This window comes from Portunus trituberculatus, chromosome 30, assembly GCF_017591435.1.
Source record: "Portunus trituberculatus isolate SZX2019 chromosome 30, ASM1759143v1, whole genome shotgun sequence".
Taxonomy (NCBI): Eukaryota; Metazoa; Arthropoda; class Malacostraca; order Decapoda; family Portunidae; genus Portunus; species Portunus trituberculatus.
This window is the reverse complement of record NC_059284.1, coordinates 2,741,634-2,761,749: the sequence shown is the minus strand read 5'-3', so window position 1 is coordinate 2,761,749 and position 20,116 is coordinate 2,741,634. Positions and strand designations below refer to the sequence as shown.

At 41.3% G+C, this 20,116-nt stretch overlaps 1 protein-coding gene across 1 annotated transcript in view; it reads left to right on the top strand.

Annotated features, from left to right (window-relative positions):
• The window catches only part of LOC123510719 (argininosuccinate synthase-like), a 61,118-nt gene that overhangs the window by 20,195 nt on the left and 20,807 nt on the right, over positions 1-20,116 (top strand). Inside the window, exons 3-6 of the mRNA XM_045266052.1 lie at positions 907-1,023; positions 2,337-2,405; positions 3,084-3,243; positions 7,467-7,552. Coding sequence (XP_045121987.1) covers positions 916-1,023; positions 2,337-2,405; positions 3,084-3,243; positions 7,467-7,552 — 423 coding nt within the window. The 5' untranslated portion in view covers positions 907-915. The remainder of the gene's footprint in view (positions 1-906; positions 1,024-2,336; positions 2,406-3,083; positions 3,244-7,466; positions 7,553-20,116) is intronic.

Sequence of the window (20,116 nt, the reverse complement as noted above, 5' to 3'; positions counted from 1 at the left end):
CTGTCCACGGTCCGAGTGTAGGTTGGACTTCCTCACTCGGGGCAACGGTTTCCTAGCGGGTGGACTTTGAGATAGGAGGTACCCCAAAAAGTATCCCCTTTAGTCCATAAATTCCCGTGAAAAGCCCACATGGTATATATATATATATATATATATATATATATATATATATATATATATATATATATATATATATATAAAGTGTCTCATCCGCCCATGTGTGAAATACTCCTAGCATATAAGGGGGAGTTCCACACAGAGTTCTATTAGAAAATGTGGAGTCAAAATGTTTTCGTCTTATCAACTCCCCTCCTCTGAATGGCTATCTTTAGACTTTCTCACCGCTGGAATGTTGCATGCATGCCTCTCTTCTTCCTGCGGTTTTGCTACACAGGGCTTTCTTCTTTCTCTCACCCTTATGTTGTCCAACTCTCTAAAGCAAGAGTTAACCAGTACTCTCAATCATTCATACCTTTCTTTGGAAAATTCTGGAATTCCCTTCTGTGTCTATATTTCCAACTTCCTGACTTGACTTCATTTAAGAGAAAGATTTCAAGAAATTTATCCCTGTCCCTTGGCTAACTCTTTAGGCTCTGTAAGAGGACTGGCGACTGAGTGGGCCTTTTTTTTTTTTACAATCTTTTATTGCATTTGACCAGTCTCTCCCTTTTACATTAAAAAAGAGATAATGATGGTGGTAATGATGATGATGATGATGATGATGTATATAATAATAATAATAATAATAATAATAATAATAATAATAATAATAATAATATGAGGGGTAGGATATTCATCGTAATATTCAATGAGGAAAAACTATTCTTGCTGCATTCACCAAATTAACCAATATTTTAATCATTCTCTATATCATATATCATATGCCTGACATTCTCCTTTACGCAGGCATCAGATATGGAGGAAGAACGTGGCACAGTAGTACTCGCCTACTCAGGAGGTCTCGACACATCTTGCATCCTGGTGTGGCTTCGCGAACAAGGCTATAGAGTTGTCGCTTTCATGGTAAGTAAGATTCATGGCCCGTAAGTAAATTACTATCCATCTCAGATCATATGAAACTTTCTTTTACGTAATTATCTTTTAAGCAAATCCTTTTCTTGTATAGAAGATTGGACTGTGAGCATTACCTAAATGTAACCAAAGAGCTATTCACCATGAATGCTATTCACCATGACTGCTTTTCACTACACATTGAACCAAGTTATCCATTTAATAGGAAGATACGTCTCGAAACTTCCAAGATGGAAGGAATCTCACACATCTTATGTAGTAAGATATTTAACTTTGAAAGGTCTGATTCTTTTTTTCAGGCGGAATTCGAGTTGAATTCCTAGCGCCCGCACACCCTTCCCCCTTCATAATCACATGCAAACGGCTTTTCTCTTTCTTATGTGATTCAATTTGAAAACAACAAAACTAAACATCGAAGTATTTAATTAAAAAGCTAATGACAAAAACCAATGTATTTAGTAGTTTTACCTGTGTCAACAATGTATAACATCTCACCAGTAACGATGTTTATGTATATATATATATATATATATATATATATATATATATATATATATATATATATATATATATATAGAGAGAGAGAGAGAGAGAGAGAGAGAGAGAGAGAGAGAGAGAGAGAGAGAGAGAGAGAGAGAGAGAGAGAGAGAGAGAGAGAGATACAGGTAGGAAGATCAGAAGAGCAGTTGACATGTATATTATTATAGAAGATAAAAAGAAGTGCAACATTGTGGCAATGAGAAAGAAGATGGACAGTAAATTAAGAGAGAAGAGTTAATACAACGAAATTTTTATTTCACCATCTCTAAAAGATCGATGTGAGTGGAACCACCCATATACAAAATAAACTCCATACATGGATGGAAAAGGCCTTTATTTATTATTTAGCAGTTCGTGATAGAAAAAAAAAAAAACAGCGGAGACGCTCAGTTTCCAATTTCATAGGAGCTGTTTTATGTAAAGATGAGAGGGGAAGTTTCCAATTTAGATTAAAGATAAAGGATTGAAGATGTTCAGTGTAGAAGAGGACAAATGAGTGTCACTGAAGAAGATAGTTGTCTGGTAGGCTATGTGAGTTAGGAAACGGAGAAATTGTGTTTTTAAAGCACTGAGTTTGTTCTGCACCATTCAGTAATCTTAAAGAGATCAGAAATCGGACGTTTTATGATTTTTTGTGCGTGGTCTTTAAAGTTTGTGAAGCGCTAGTCATTCATTAATAAAAACGTTGAAAAGTGGAAGACATTCACCTGTCGTAATAAGATGGAAGATTATTAACAATATGATTTTGTTTTATGTTACACTAGGCTGACCTTGGCCAAGAGGAGGACTTTGAGAAAGCTAAGGCGAAGGCCACCAAGCTGGGAGCTGCGGAGGTAAGATAGAGCTTAATGAAGTAATGGCATACATTAAATCAGTGGTGGATGCGTTACGAACAAGCTAAAATGATCATGCCCGAGTGACACACACATGAAAAAAGACAACAGTGATAATATTGCATTAGTAAACATTGCATGGTATGAATGTTTTAAAATAACTTACCTGTGGGTTCAATGTACGCAATACTCCAAACTTTTTTGTTCATTTATCATTTGCTAAGATCTCTAGTTCTTATTTAGAGGAAGGAATAGTTTACATGCAAATATGTTATCCTTTCAAGAATATAATTCCGAAAATAAAGTGTTCGATTATTGAAGACAATTATAAAAAAATAAATAATTGAGATTATTCTAAACGTCCACAGAAGTTATTTGTGGACAGAATTTAAGGACAAGGGATAAGGCACATTAATAAATAATCCCATTAAAATAGACGAATATGTAAATATGTAAAATATGTAAAGACCTTTCTTAAATCAGTCTTGAAAACCTATTTGAAATAACTTATTAGACTCAACAATATTAAGATAAAATTATGATTAGGAAAAACTGTTGAAAAGAGAGAGAGAGAGAGAGAGAGAGAGAGAGAGAGAGAGAGAGAGAGAGAGAGAGAGAGAGAGAGAGAGAATGATGTCGTGCCCGTGCCATGTCTCATCCCTCCCTTCCGTGCGTCAGGTAGTGGTGCAAGATCTTCGGCGGGAGCTCGTGGAAGATTTTGTGTGGCCCGCTGTTCGTGCCGGGCTAGTTTACGAGGGCCGATACTTGTTGGGCACGGCACTAGCTCGGCCCTGCATCACCCGCGCCCTCGTCTCGCAGGCTAAGAGATTAAAAGCAGGTACGATACAGGGGGATGTGTGCATGGAGGTAATGGTTATATTAATAGTACTGACATGGTAGCGTACTGGAGACTGATGCTAGTGACAAAGAAATAATTCTGACAAGGTGTTCACTTGCACAGGGCTCACTGGTAGGGGACCTTACTCACTCACGGGTGTTCACTGACATAGAGGTCACTAAGAGAAGTCTTACTGTCAGAGGGCCAACTATCAGAGGTGATGAATTACATGGGGTACACTGACAGAAGGCACACTGGCAGAGGGATCCCTGAAAGTGCTGATTGTCAGGATATTCATTGGGAGAAAACTCACTGACCCGGTGCTGCTCACTGGAAGAAGACTCACAGAGGGGGGCACGAGAGCAAGTCAAGTCGTTCCGCAAATACTAGTTAGAGAAAGTAGGAGGAAACAGAAAAAGGGGTTTTCGTCAGCTGCCTCAGACACAGTTGTTTTTCAGTAAGGCAAAGAAAAGATGTAATATATGAGAGGTAGTATTCTAAAGATTGAAAATTGAAGTGTGTGTGTGTGTGTGTGTGTGTGTGTGTGTGTGTGTGTGTACCAAGATGCATATAGTTTTGTGAAGAGAAAGAGTTTATCTTTAGAGGGCAGATTGTGACTACTTCCTGGTGTTGTGAGACACAAAAGGAAACATTTCAGTGAGGTCACACTGGCTCTTAAAATTCACACCACAATCTGATCCAGTGCTTTAGATGTAATGAGTGTTTTAAATCTTCCATTTATTTTCTAGTTGAATTTTGGAATTCATTCTGTCTTGAACCCTTTTAAGAGGAATGATTCAATACATTTAATTGACCGTGTATTTTGAATCGAATTTTCAAGAGACTGGGAATTTCAGTGCGTCATTTTCCCAACTTTCTTGTTGTTGGCTAGAAATCTTCTTGTAAGAAAACTAGTGATGAATTGGTGGTTTTTGAAATATGAGCTGGCATATTATTGCAGAGGTGTCAAACACGAGGCCCCCGTGCCACATGCGGCCCTTCACACTCCGCGGTCCGCGGCACATATGCTGTTCTAGTCTTCCAGTCGTCCTTCCTTATGATTAATCCAGTCTTTCGTCTGTTAAGGTTATTACTTATATATATATATATATATATATATATATATATATATATATATATATATATATATATATATATATATATAGTAATAAATTAGATCGCTCTCTGTTCATGTAAATCAGACATATCTATCATGTTTGTTTCAATGTCCATTTGAGCGCGTCTACTCCTTACTGTACAAGTATTGAACATGAAAGCGACGCAGCAGGTTCTTGCTTCATCGAGCCTTCGAGTACGAAAATTAGTAAATTAGTCTTGTTATGTCCCTCGAGTCGAGTGGACTGTTGGAACATTACGTATCCAATATCTCATATATAAATTTACTTTGAATTCCTTCATCATGTTTTCAAAGAAAAGGATAGTTAATGAAGAATTTGCGCAGAAAGTTTTTTTTTCAGCAATAAATGGCTGAATGGAAAACCAACCTGTTTCATTTGTAACCAAATTGTAGCAGTGGCGAAGGAATTTAACATTCGCAGGCATTACGCACGTACTCATGCTTCAAAGAATGATGAATATAGATGAAAGAAAGTTGTGTGAAGAAAAAATAAGGGAATTAGAGCAGTCCCTAAAAAAGCAGCAATGTTCAAGAAGTCACTCAAAACACAGCAAACAGTGTTCAAAAGTGTTCAAGAAGTCAGTAATGCTGTAGTTCGGGCAAGTTATAAGATTTCACTAGAAAAAGCATTATCATCGAAACCTTTTCGAGGGCAACATTATAAAGAAACGTATATACGATGTTTTGTTGGACGCTGAAGATATTTGCCCTGAAAAACGTCAAAGGTTCGGAAGCATAAGCCTCTCAAGAAATACTGTGTCACAAAATAAATGAATTATCAGAAAATCCTAATTGTCAACTCAAGGAAAAAGTTGTTAGATTTGTAACATTTGTTTGTAGAAACGGATGAAAGTACAGATGAAACTGACACAACACAACTTGCAGTTTATATACGTTGTGTAAATGAAAATATGTAAATAATTGAAGAATTTGTGGAAGTGGTAGCAATGAAGGGAACAACAAAAGGAGATGACTTTTTTTTCTAATTTGGTAGGTGCATTAGATAAAATAGATGTTGATTGGGTGAAAATTGTGAGTCTGGCCACAGTTGGAGCACCGCAAGCAGTTGATAAAAAATCTGGCGTGGTAACCAAGTTAAAGGAAAAACTACTAGCTCTGAACTCAGACCATCAACTTCGGTGTTCATTGCATAAATCACAGAGAAGTGCTATACAGTAAGACATTAAAGATGGATCATTTCATGGAAGTAATTATTAAAACAGTGAACATAATATATGCATGAGGTCTAAACTACAGAGTTCAAAAGTTTATTGGAGGAAATTAACTCTCAGGGGCGAACTCTGCCATATGACACTGATGGTTGTTGGTTAAACCGAGGAGTCGTGCTGAAGCGCTTTTATTAATTAAAAAGTGAAATACAAAGGCTTATGCATGAAAAAGGATGGGATGTGCAGGAACTGAAAGACAAAGAGTGGGTTCAAGATCTAGCTTTCTTGGTTGATATGATAGAACACTTGCATTTCCTGAATAGGTAAGGTCACAATAAATTGGTGACAGATTTACATGACTCTATTCGTCAACTAGCAACAAGTAATACTGCACACTTTACAACTGTGAAGTTCCTGTAAAACGCACCTGATTTAAATGGTGATATCAACACCGAAAAATACTGCAACATGATTTCCAAGTTAGTGAACGAGTTCAGAGAAAGATTTGGAGATTTTAAAAACTTTGAGCATGATTTTTCTATTTTTCGCAACCCTTTTTCTGTTAGTGCTGATGAGATACCATAACAGTTTATATTATAACTAATTGAGCTCCACAATGCCTTCATGTTGAAGGATAAGTTTTCAACTGTTAATATTGAAACGTTTTATCAGTATGTTGAGCCAACATATCCCCGAATTAAAATTTTGATCTCAAAGATTATGTCACTGTTCGATAATACCTATGTCTGGGAACAACTCTTTCTTTTGTGATGAATTAGAATAAGTCTCGACTCAGGTCTCAACTAACTGATGAACATCTCGTCTCAATACTGAAGGTAGCCACTGCTCAATCCTTAATGCCAAACGTTGATGCACTTTTATGGGCCAAGAAATGCCAAGTTTCTGGGAGCAGCTGTACTGCAAATTAAAGTAAATAAATGGCTGAGTGTAGATTAAATCAACCTTTATTATTACTACTGCTGCTGCTGCTGCTGCTGCTGCTACTGCAACTACTACTACTATTATTATTGTTATCATTTTTATTATTGTTATCATTATTATTATTATTATAATCATTATTATTATCATCATCATCATATTCATTATTATTATTATTATTATTATTATTATGTTTATCACTATTATCATTGTTATTATTATTATTATTATTATTATTATTATTATTATTATTATTATTACTATTATCATTATTATTATTATTATTATTATTATTATTATTATTATTATTATTATTATTATTGTTATTATTATTATTATTATTATTATCTTTATTATTATTATTATAGTAGTAGTAGTAGTAGTAGTATCATCATTATAGTACTCTTTTAATAAGTGCTATCGATTTGCTCATAATTATCTGGCTAGCGGACTGTATACCTACTCTGATGAAATGCGGCCCGCTGCGGTAAATGAGTTTGACAATCCTGTATTATTGCCTATTTAGAAGCCAATAAAGGACAGAAAGAGTAGCAAAATCCTTCATCTGCTTCATAATCACTCCCACGTCTCCTTGCTCTTCGCCAAAAAAACGGAGAAACGAAAAAAAAAAGGAACAAAGCAAAATACAATAAATGAAAATAAAATGGATAAATAAATGAAAATACAGAAATAAATAGAATAATTACAAGAAAAATAAATAAGCTTAGTAATAAATAAACGAATACGGGAACGGGGTGAAACATGGGTAGGTGTATTGCGTGTGTTAGGTGTTTCAAAGAACCACCTCTGACTTACTAAAGAGTACCCAAAAGAATGGTAAATCACACACACACACACACACACACACACACACACACACACACACACACACACACACACACACACACACTATTCTATGTTCCCCAATCAGTACTGTCATAATGGTGAATGTTATCTTTCCATCCCTCATCACACAGGTTACATATCCCATGGAGCTACAGGGAAGGGCAACGACCAGATACGCTTTGAGCTCGGCTGCTACACACTTTGTACGGATATCAAGGTGAGAACATCAATTTAATAATAGGCTGTATGTATTGCTACAAATCTACTTCTTACTGTCTACGCTCCAAAGGAACAAGAAGCAGCGGCTCGTTATAGAGTAAAGGCAGGTTCACACGTGTCTGAAATTGCAAGTCGCTAGAAGCAACGACAAAATTCAAGTCGGAACACGTTCACACATAGCGACTGTGAAGCATCGGCTGGTTGGCAGGAAGTGAACGTTAAGAAACAGCTACCCAACAAAATGTCTTCATCCGGTGACTATCAAATTAAATCAACACAAGTATTCATTCCTTACCTTCAACAGCACCCTGCATAGAAGGAAACACATATAGGTGTATCGGGCATCAATTAACACAGTTTGAACACTGTCATAACTTATTGGACCTCTCAAAATCATAACAATAAACACATATCACCTCAAGTGCCCAAATATCATTAATAAGTAGATCAATATGAAAGTAGAGAACGGACGTTTGTAGATTTCACTATATGCTAAGTATAATTAAAAAATAATCATATAACTATTCAACAATGATTTTCATTTAGAATAAGCATTAGAATTATAACTCACAACGGTAGCTCCAGCCGCATATGGATGACCTCCATAAACTTTCCGAACCAGCTTTAGTAGTCGGATTCATAAACTGTAACACCTGAAATACTCCCTAAGTATCTATCAATCACAATAGCACTAATCATAAAAGGTCATCACTGATACATGTGTTAAGAGGCTAAGTGGATCTTTCCCCTGAGGGCCAAGAAAACAGTACAATCCCTTCTTCCTTTTATTCAGTATGTACAGCTCAGTAGTCTATATTAGGAGTATGGTAGGTGACCTAGCGGGAACAGACTCCCCGCCACTGCAATACCGGTTTAGGGCTGATCTTGAGTAAATATTACATCCAGTGATCCATCACAACACTCTTCAGGTTAGGGGGACAGTAACTAATCCTGACTGACCGTTCGTCGATACCTCATCACCCTATTGCCTCCTTCCCTCTGGACCCTCACCTCCCCACTGCCACGTCACAAAGACGTACGGCTTGCGCGGCGTTCACAGAGCTTAATCCTCGTTTACATAAATACACTGATACACACACTACTTTAGAAATAAACAAATAAGTAAAATAATTGATATTCCAATTATCATCAGACTGATGATACAGTAGGTAAGTCACTGTATGTGAATAACATATAACAATATTAAAACAACTAAATTAGATACATTTTTCCAATAACTGTGACTGTGAGGTCGTGGTGCTATATACAGCTTATAACTAGTTACTTATATGGGGAAATTACTGTGTGCGTGGTATGTCACTAGCATGAAAAAAATAACAAAATGAAAATAAGAAGACATTGTGTTCCATTAACTGCGAACTAATGTTGATTGTTAAGCCTAGCAATTAGTTATTAGTTACTTACTCAGGGAAGTCAGTGTGTGTGACTGCATTAAGATAAAAGTATAGACGAATTCAGTGAGATGGTTGGGCCTGTTTCTTTGCTACCAAAAAGTCAGTCCTCAGTACAGTCTTTGAAAGAGCCACTCGTATGTCGTCTTTGACTACAAGACGTGAACGTAATTTATTTCTAATCAAGCACAGTGTTGAGAATCTCTTCTCACAGCGGTATGTAGAAGGAAACATCAGGAGGTTCCGTACAAAATTCTATTTTGCTAAAGACGATAAGAACTTGCCATTGTTGCCCAGAATATGGTCAATGACAAACTATCGAAAGAAGCTCTTGCAGATGAGTTATTGACAAAGTCAATGAATTCTTGTAATTTATCTGGAAGGGATCTAGGATTCATCTTTAATGGATTTTGAATGAGCTGGCAATCTAAGTCTAAGATATCAGATAAATATTTATCCAACTCTTGACCAATAGAAACGAAGTGCTTCTAGGTAAGACCACTGACCTCACCCACATCATCTTTACACAGAACTGAAAAACCGTCGCTAATATTCTAAAAGAAAAAAAAAAAAAAACGTCATGCATACAGTACCAGCTGTGACTTCTTGCCAACGTTTGAATTTCATTTGAAAAGCTCTCAGCTTGTCAACAAAAATCAATCACAGTTGCCAAGTAACCTTAGAGTTGTGCATTGATGCAAGAAAATATATCATTGAGATAAGCCAGCTTTGTGATCCTCCGTCTGAAAGCTTGTTCACAAACTTCCTTGTTTTTTCCTTCTCATTTCTGTCAAAGAATTCCTCCAGCTCCTTTAATGTCGCAACTTAAGCCACTACGTTACCTTTCGATAGTCATCTTGCATTTGTATAAAAAAAGGAGTGACTCTTCTTTACCATAAGTTCCTGACACAAAAGACCCAGCTTCCTTGTGTCCAATGGAATGTTTTTAATAAAGTTGACCATGGCTACAACATCGTCACATACGGTTTTGAGGTGGAGGTAGGGCCTCCACAGTTATTGCGTAGCGGTGAATCATATAGTGCATCTTGCTCACGTTGGAGTTGGCTGCTTTCACCTTTGCATGGAAGCCATACCGACAGCCTAGCATTGCAGGGGTACTGTCTGTTGTACATCCCACCGTGTTTGCCCAAGAACGCCCTTCTTAAAACTAACTAACTAACTAAATAAATAAATAAATAAAAAAAGAATACTGGACACACCTTCAAAGATGTCTTCTCCCATCGTTGTAGATTCTAAAAGGTAACAGAACAAAACCTCTCCATTAAAGTCTGACTCTTTTATATATTGCACGACGTTGCACAAATTCTATAACTACTGGCTATAAATAGTCAAAATTTTTTTCTATCTTTAATTAACAAAAATAATATCTCTACATAATATGTTCGATACGGCGCCGACATATAACAATCACAACTTCTATTGCCTTCTCTACTGCAAACCATTACAATTTCTCCTACAAACTTCAATAAGAAATACTTTAATCTGGTATATATTCTCACATCAGAACAGATTCCACCTCAGCGTCGTCCACTATATCTTCTTAACGTATTACAATATCTGAACACTGCTTTATTTATCAGTAAATCTCATATGTAGTAAGTACAACATTTCCCCCTTTCAATCAGTTACCCATATATAAGAATGACCTTTACTTAGTACATGAATACAAGCAACCAACGTAACTCACCACTAAATATATTACCATACACATATAGTTACCTTACTCCGTTCACGTAACACCACCGAATCTAATGACAAATTTTGATATTTCCACACAAGTAACTTCATTCAACGAATCTCTTTCTCTTGGTACCCATACATAGAACTATGTTAACTTCATACACAAATACACACAAGTAAATATGTTATGTAACTCATTCGTCAGAGCAACACACAAGCACATACGTACGTAGCTGTATACAAGATCCTTTATTCATAAATGAAAACGCAAGTATATAACGACGTCATTATGAACCAGTATATACACATAAACCATTCTAAAATAATACCTAAACCTTCTACGAGTATCATGATCCATTCCAATTTACCTCAAAAGACTGCATTGCAACTTATAGCTCCAATTAATGTTTATATGAAGTACAAGACGTTCATGCCGCCCTCCGCTATGCAGCCGAAGGCAGCCCGCTTAGAACCGCTGTTATCCTCTCTGCTTCCTCTCTCTTATCTGTCTGCTCCCATGCCTCTACAATCTTCCTTCAGAAACTTTATGGAGGCGTGTCTTGACCTACACAACACGCCCCTCAAATGTACCGTTCACCAATCAAGTACAAGCTCACGTGAACCCCACGTGTGGTATCAACAACATCTAAGAACGACCTGACCTACCTGCCCGGGCTGGTCTGGGTCATATACCTGTTTCCTTTTGACCCACTTATATTCTTCTAATCTTTTGTATGGCTGGGTGCGACAACACACTGCGTACTGGCGAACTATCATACATCCATGTTTTCTTTATTTCTTGTTTCTTCATATTCTAAATTATGATGAGGACATTTGTCAATGTGGGCATCCGACATACCTCATGTAGGCAAGAATCTGGGCACAAGAAGATATATTAGTCGATTCATCAAGTTGCATTGCAAATATACCTAGAGGAGCTTCCTTGATTTCTGCAATGTCTTGATGCTTAATATCCTCACATAAGTCGCATATTCTTTGATACAGTATCATTTGGCAATGGCAAGGTGTTCAACTTTTGTGCCGCATTTTCCCTGAAGAAGTAACTTTGCAGCATGGGGCTTTTCATTTTGTGTAACTCTTAAGGTAACCATAAATGAAGCACAGTGGCTAGCTTTGTAAGTGTGATTCTCCTATGGAGGAAAACTGCCCTTTATGTTGCTCAAACGGGAGCAAGTTCCGCCATGGTTATTCCGTTAAGAGCTATCAGGCAATCCTCTCCATATTGTTTACTAGAACAAACTAGCAGTAATGACAGGCGATTTCTACTTCTCTTAAGGGTAAGCAGGAGTGAACTGAGAGCATCTTTTACTTGTTTATTGACGAGAACTTTCACAGAGCACACTGTTCTGGCTAATTATGTACAGTATATATTATACTATATATGAAATATATACTTAGGTGTGCGTGTATGTACAGGTACAAATGTGAAGAGAAATTTAGATGAAAAAGATGGGTTATTTGTATCTGTAAAGAAAGTACATGAAAATGTATGGAGAGTAAAATAATGTAATATACAGAAAGAGAGAAAACATAACATTGTGAGATAGGAAAGAGAGAACGTTATGTGGAAGAAAACGGGCAAGTTTTACGGTACACTACAATACTACCACCCCTAGAGACGAAGGAGAAGGAACGAGACCTGCCTCTTGCGGCGGAGTTCCAGGAACAGTGTGGCAGCACTGCAGGCTGCAGTAGTAGTGGTGGTGGCCTATTCCGAGACGTTCTGGAGGAGGAAGGCAGGTTTTACCCTGTCTACTGCAACAGTCTGGGAAGCGTGATTGACTTCCAAGGTGAACGTCTTCCGAGTTCGACGGATGACTTTAAAAGGGCCCTGGTAGGGTTGCTGGAGGGACCGTTTGAAAACGGTTGACTCGGAGGTAGACATGGGAGCAGCTGTTACGGACCTGGCTGGCAAAGGTCTTGGCGGTGGACGTGTGGGGTTGTACGAGCCAAAGACACGCCAAGGACTCCTTCAGGCAGCTGGCAAAGTCCTAAACACTATAGGGCTAGAGGGCAGGCTTGCTGTTGAGAATTTCACCTGGCAAGCTGAGGGTTATGCTGTACACCAGCTCAGCACAAGTATTTTAGATCCTCCTTGAGGACAATCTTAATGCCACTTCTAGTGGAAAGTTTAGGAGGCTGGCGGTGAAAACGTTTAACCGTGCTGCTACCCTAAGGATGGTAGCTCTTAGTTTGGAAGTGGGGGATACCAAGCAGTCATGACACGACCCCACATTCAGTACTTGAACTGGCTGCCACAGTCTGAAGTGAGGTTGAGGGGGATGCCAAACCGGGATACCCATGTTTCAATGAAGGTACGCGCTACAGAGTCAGTGGTTATATCCGCTAGTGGGACACTTTCTGACCACCGAATGAAGTGATCCACACAGGTAAGCAGATATCTGTAACCTGGAGAGAACAGTAGAGGTTCGACGAGGTCGATGTGGACGTGCTCAAACCTGGTGGAGAAGAGTGGCTGTGGCACATCACCTTGGAGGCTGTGCGGGTCCACAGCTTTACGTCCTTGTTGATGCCAGTCCAAATGAAGCAGGATGTCATCAATTGCTGCAACGTGCTAATGCCAGGGTGAGAGAGGTTGTGGAACTGCCTGACCATCGGATAGCGATGCTGCACAGGCACGTAAGGCTAAACGTTTGGTGTGGAGACGGGGGAAGGATTTAAAATTAGGCGCCGCAACGGCGGAGGTCATATGGCGCCGCTAAAATTCCTAATGGAAAACAAAAAGGTTTAAAAGAAAAATGATAAAGTGACTAAAAACAGGTAAAAACAATAAAATCTCAAGTAACTAAAAAAAAAAAAACTACAATAAAATTAAATAAAACATTAAAATACATATAATAAAATAAAACTCACAGGTTTGGGAGAAGGCCAGCTTCTCCCAAAAACTTAAAAACGTCATGGCCCTGGGCCAGACACTCTGGTCCGAGGACCTTTGAGATATAATTGACACCGCTATCTCTACCGCGACAGCGGTAGAGGTAGCGGTGTCTTAAGTCAGTCAAACTGGGGCACTCCACTAGTAGGTGCCGCACCGTAAGCGGCACCAAGCAGTCATCACAGTAAGGTTGAGGGTCCCTGGTCAGGAGGTACCTTTGTGTAAGGTACGTGTGACCTATACGAAGTCGGTGTGGAAGTAGTAACCTCTCCCATATTCAAGTTTGCGACCCCCGTTAGCCATCTCCTCTGCCAAAGTGCTGCAATCGCCACACGAATTGCATGAAATATATCTCGAAACGGAACAAGGGAAGGAGACGGAGCGCGACTTGCTGCCTCTTTAGCGAGGCGGTCTGCGGTCCCTGGAACACCAACATGACCAGGGACCCAACAGAACCCAACACGATATCCTCGTTGGGTAAGAAGATATAGCCACTCCAGGGCTGATAAAATCAAAGGGTTAAGGGAGACAGTGCAAGAGAGCAGTAAGAGCACTGCGACAGGCACAAAAAATTGTAAAAGACGACACCGGGAGAGTAAAAATAATCCGTAAAGCTAAAACCATGGCAGACAGCTCCGCAGTAAAGACGGAGGCTACCGAAGGAAGGCTGCCACACCGATAAAAAGAGGGGAAAACCACACTAAATCCAACGCCTGCGTCGGATTTGGAACCATCAGTAAAAACAGGGATATCATCAGAATGGATAAAAAGTGTTCTAAAAACCGTGTGTGGGACAGAGCTGGCAAAAAATCCTTCTTGCCATCTATGGCAGGAGGGCATAATGAAACAACCGGAAGCTGCCAATAACCAACTCGTGGGAGCCGGAAAGAGTAGACAGGAGTGGGGTCGATGGACAAATCCATCATCAGGTTTGCCACTCGAAGGCCAAAAGGTTTAGGTAGACTCGGTCGAGTGTCATACGCCTGCGAACGCGAGTCCCGCAACATTGACATACAAGGGACAGAATCAGGAAGACGGTGGGTGCGAAACCAACACCGGAGCATCGAAGACTGGCGCCGGAGGTCGAGCGGCCAGAAACCAGCATCCACTAGAAGGCTAGGTATTGGAGATGTCCGAAATGCACCCGTAGCCAAGCGGACCCCAGCATGGTGTACGGGGTCAAGCGTGCGTAGGCGTGCATCCGTTGCGGATGAATAGATCTCACAGCCGTACTCCAGCTTTGGAAGTATAAGTGTACGGTGAAGAAGCAGCAAAGTGTCCCTGTCCGCACCCCAAGAGGTGTGACTTAAAACGCGAAGAAGGGATAGTGCCGTCCTGCAAGACGCTTTGAGAGAACGGAAATGTGGAACCCAAGTAAGACGGCTGTCAAACAATAGGCCAAGATATCGAGTGGCCTCATCACACGAGATGCGTCTATTGGCTAAATATAAATCGGGATCTGGATGGACACCACGATTTCGACAAAAATGCATAGACACGGTCTTTGAGGTGGAGAATCGAAAACCGTTTATGTTGGCCCAACTGGACACCCGATTTATTGCCAGTTGGAGCTTTCGCTCAATCAGTGACATCCTAGCAGCAGCAAAAGAGATGCACAAGTCGTCCACATATAAAGAGCTGTGAACGCCATCCGGTAGAGTATCTATAACACCATTTATAGCAACTGCGAATAGCGTAACACTAAGAATACTTCCCTGTGGGACACCGTCATTTAAAGCTGTAGCATCGGAGAACACTCCCACACGAACCCGTAAAAGACGTCTGGATAAAAACTGCTGGATAAAAATAGGAAGGTGGCCACGGAGACCAAAATTAAACAAGGAACGTAAAATCCCATGACACCAAGCTGTGTCGTAGGCCTTCTCCAGGTCAAAAAATACAGTAACCTGATGGTGGTGATAAGCGAAGGCCTCACAAATAGAAGACTCTAGGGATAAAAGAGCATCCATAGTAAACCTCATTTTTCGGAAGTAGTACTGTACCGATGACAAGTACTTCCCCCTCTCCAAGTACCACATGAATCTTACATTTACCATCTTTTCTAACACTTTACAAATACAAGACGTCAAAGATATAGGACGGTAATTCTTAGCCTGGAGATGATCTTTCCCAGGTTTCGGAAATGGGAGAACCACTGCCACAGCCCAAGAAGTAGGAAAGTCACCGGTATGCCAAATCATATTGTAAAGATTTAATAAAAAGTTAAAAGCACTGTCAGACATGTGGCGCAAGAAGGCATAAGGAATATCATCTGGACCAGGAGAAGAGTCATGACACTGGGAAATCGGCGACAGTCCTAGGGTCTGCCACCTATCGCCCAGCAGACAACAAAACTGGTGGGGGAGAAGCAAAATATTCTCAGCAGTTCGGCGGACTTTGTTAAAAACATCCGTAAGAGGAGTGTGGGCATTAATGGAAGACACATAAACTTTACAAGAGGCTGTTTGTGCCTCTTTCAAAACGCGGCGGGCCCGAGCTTGGCAGCGCCGAAAAGCTTCCAGGCACTGCGGGTCTCCACGATGTCGCCGGAGACGAGAGAAAGCTGCCCGTTTCTCTTTCACCGCTGCAGTGAATGCTGCGTTCTACCAAGGAACGGGACGCTTAGTAAAGCGACCTGACGTCCTAGGGATTGTCTGAAGCGCTAAAGAAATAAAAAAATCGGTAAAATAATCAACAGCCTCAGCACAAGTAGAAAAGTCAGCCAGCGGACGGATAAAAGAGCTACGGTCTGTGAATCGAGGCCAATCTGCCTTGTCTAAAACCCAGCGTGGGGGCCGGGACTGTGGCTCAGAGTTCACAGATTCCAATAAAATCGGAAAGTGGTCACTACCGTGTAAATCCGGTAGGACTCGCCAATTAAAATCAAGGAAAGAATTAGATGTACAAAGAGAAAGATCGATAGCTGTAAAAGTCCCAGTAGGACTGTGGAAATGTGTAACATCCCAGAATTTAAAATCTCCAATCCCTCATCCTCAATAAAAGAACCGATTAAAACCCCACGAGGATTACTAGCACCTTCATCCCACAATGGGTGACGGCCGTTAAAATCTCCCAACAAAGAAAAGGCGGAGTCAGCTGACGCACCAGGCCGTCAAGCTCACCCCTGGAGACAGGAAGCCGAGGAGGAGATATAAACTGCAGATGGTGTACAGTCGTCCCATAAAGACCTTAACAGCAACCACCTGAAGGGAGAGTTAAGTTGTACCGGGATAACAGGTATATCCTGACGGACTAGAATAGCTGTGCCACCGTGGTGGCCCTGGTCAGGGAAAGGAGTGTTAAAAAGGCACGATAGCCAGGAGGACTAGAATAAGTACTATCACCTATCATAGTCTCTTGTAGAGCTACACAGGCTGGAGAGAACTCCGACAGCAAAGCTCGGAGTTCCCCCCACGAGGCGCGAAGGCCTCTACAGTTCCACTGTAGAAGCTTGAAGACGACTATTTGGGTGCAGTGGACGAGCGAGCCTTTTGAGGCTGCCCGTGACTGACCTGACTAGAAATAATCAAACGACGAGAAGACACCGGGAGTTGAGATGTGCCGGGTCGTTGGACCTCAGCCTTTCGGCTTATCGGTGGGTGATGCGAACTATCATCACTTTTACCGGTCCTCGGAGGACGAGGATCAGGCAGGACTGCACTTTCCGATACAGTTGGTCCACGAGGGACGGCTGTGACAATATCATCGGACGTCTCCATGCTCAGACCGTCCTCATCAAGAAGCCCGATCTGAGACGGAGGGCGTCACAGAAGGCTGGACAGAAACTACTGGAGCTACCCTAGCAGAGCGGTCCCTGGAGGACTCACGATTATAAGCACCGGGAGAAACTTAGACTGCTTATGCTGAGCTAAATCTAACGACTCCGCAGAGCCGCGGTGCCGCTTAGTTAGACCCTTGAAAGGCTTAGGAGATACAGGTGGCAAATGGACATCTACTACATGGGTGACTTTGGTCAAGTCCGTATTTTCTCGTCACTTCTAAGAGATGACTCAACCGAGTCATCAGCCAAAATGGCAAACCTGTTAGCCAGATAAACAGTACCACCCGCCCCAACAGAGCGAGAGGTAGCAGGAGGAGTTGTCTTCGGACCGGCAGACTCAGCCGAAGAGCGAGCGGCCAATGAAGCATAGGATGTCGCACCAGTACCATCCTGCTGGCGGTACAGGAGTTCACGGCGGGCGCTACCGAGGCTGATAAACTGAGTATTGGCAAGCTGTAGAATGTCCTGCTCCAGGCGATACCTGGGGCATTGCCTGGAACGTACCTGGTGAGCATCACGGCAATGAAAACAATAAGCTGCACCATTGCAATGCTCCTCTGAATGTGAGTCGAGTGCAGAGCAATTACCACATCGGGAAGCTTCCTTACACGAGCTTTTCCCGTGACCGTACCCATAGCATGAGAAGCACTGAAGAGGGCGAGAAACAAAGCGCCTCACCCTAAGGTTGATAGGACCGATATTAACACGGTCAGGAAGGGTGGACCCAAAAAAGGTGAGAAGGACCATGTTGGAGGAGTTCCTCATCTTAGTCACCTTTTGTACTGAGCTAGGGCACATTGCTAGTATTTCCTCTTCTGGGAATTCATAGAGGTCTTGGCTATAAACACAACCTTTGCTATATATAGTTAAAGGTGGGATGAGCCTTAACAGTCTCAAACATGCTGTCAGAAGGGCATGGGAGATGTTGCAACATCCTAGCTTGCGTAAGATCTTTTGCTCGCACAAGCACCCCCTTCCCATTCTTTTTCAGATTCCCCTCAGGAATCGTGCCGATTTCTTTGGACAGGTACCGGGAGGCATGGATGAAATTCACACGCCCATTTCTATAGTACGCCACAAACCAACGTGGAGGTGGGATCTGGCGGACTGCTGGAACTGAATTCTTTAAATAGTTTTCAAAAACATTTGGGATGTAATCCATGTCACTGTCTGAAATATTACGTGACTGGAGAAATTCAGTTTTAATACCATGGCCGGCGAGGGCAGAGATGCTACATGTTCATAAGCTAAACGAGCTTCATCACATGACATAAACGTTACATAGCAGCGGTTAGAAGGAAAGTCCTTATCATAAACCAGTCGAATGCGAACAACCGTACCATACGCCTTGAGAAGTGAGTGCAAGGCATGATAGGAAAATGATGGATTAACATTTACCATTACAAGAGAGTCATATGCAGCAGAAATGCATCCCTCAGAAGAACTTCCAGAACAGGAGACTGCTGTGGGAGGCCCTTGTGGAGGGGAATCCTCCTCCTTACTCAGACCTGAAGATGACGTCTCGTGGGCCAGGTCAGCCACCTCACGAGAACCTGAATGTTTTTTGTGTTTTCCATAAAAAAACAGCTACACAAAAATTGGCTCCAGGGGCAAGGAAACCACCTACTGGGACTACAATGGGAGGAGCGCTGGCTGCCGTGGACGGGGTACCTCGTCCCCATGCGGACCAGTCGTTTTAAAAAGGCCCCACATGATACGAATGTTTGTCCACGACAGAGCTGAGACCCCCCTCCCAAAGCATCCCAGCCTGGACACCCAACCATCCAGCACAGGACAGCCCCTATTGGGCGATCCCTCCAGCGGGTGGCTCCGCTGGTCCACTGGCAGCCTACGTAGGAACCATTTAGTCTGGCCCCTTACTGGCGACCGTACTAGCATGGGTAGCCCTCTCCCCCCTTGAAAGGGCAGAGCAGGGGCCTAAGCCCCCTCTAGCCTAGCTCGCTAGGTCACAGGGGCACGCAAGCCCCCCCACCACGACAAGGCGGTTCCCATCTGGGGGGGGTGTACCGGAAGACTCAACAGAAAACAAAATGCCTGTGGGTACGTCCCTGGCTAAGTAGAAGGAAAAAAAGAGTGTCTACCAAACTCTAAATTAGCCTACATTTCTTGGAAGAAAACCGTTAATCTTAAAAAATACTATGGACAATTGCGATGAAATTAAGTCCTGAGAAGTCTTCAATCCTCACCTCCTACAACATCCTGCATTGAGGGAAACAGCTAGTTCTTGTAGAATGGCAGCTATTTTCGTCGAACGTTTTGCGCAAGATTTTTTTTTTTTTTTACTGTATAATTTATTTCTGGTGTCCTAGATGTGTTCTTTTTCCATCACCAACTCTAACATCTTCTCTATATCTGGTGACACATTTTTAAAGGCAATCGCAAATTGACTAACAAAACCAACATGTTGGTCTTTTTTTGCGACTCGTTTCTCCAGTGTCTAGGCACTGATACTGAGTCGGAAACTCTACCTACGTAAAATTTCAGTCGCAAATTGGCACGTGTGAACCCGCCTTAATTTGTCAGTGAATTTTGCTTGCGCTACGAAGTCATATGCCTAAACTGCAGCCATAATAACTGATAATGGTATCATGGCCAAGTTTATGGTTTCCAATTTACGGATGATGCAAGAACAATGAGGCAATGGGTAAGGGATACATGATGAATACTTTAAGACTTCAATAGGTACATAATATGATCAAAAAGCTTGAGAACCTGAATTATCCCAATGGG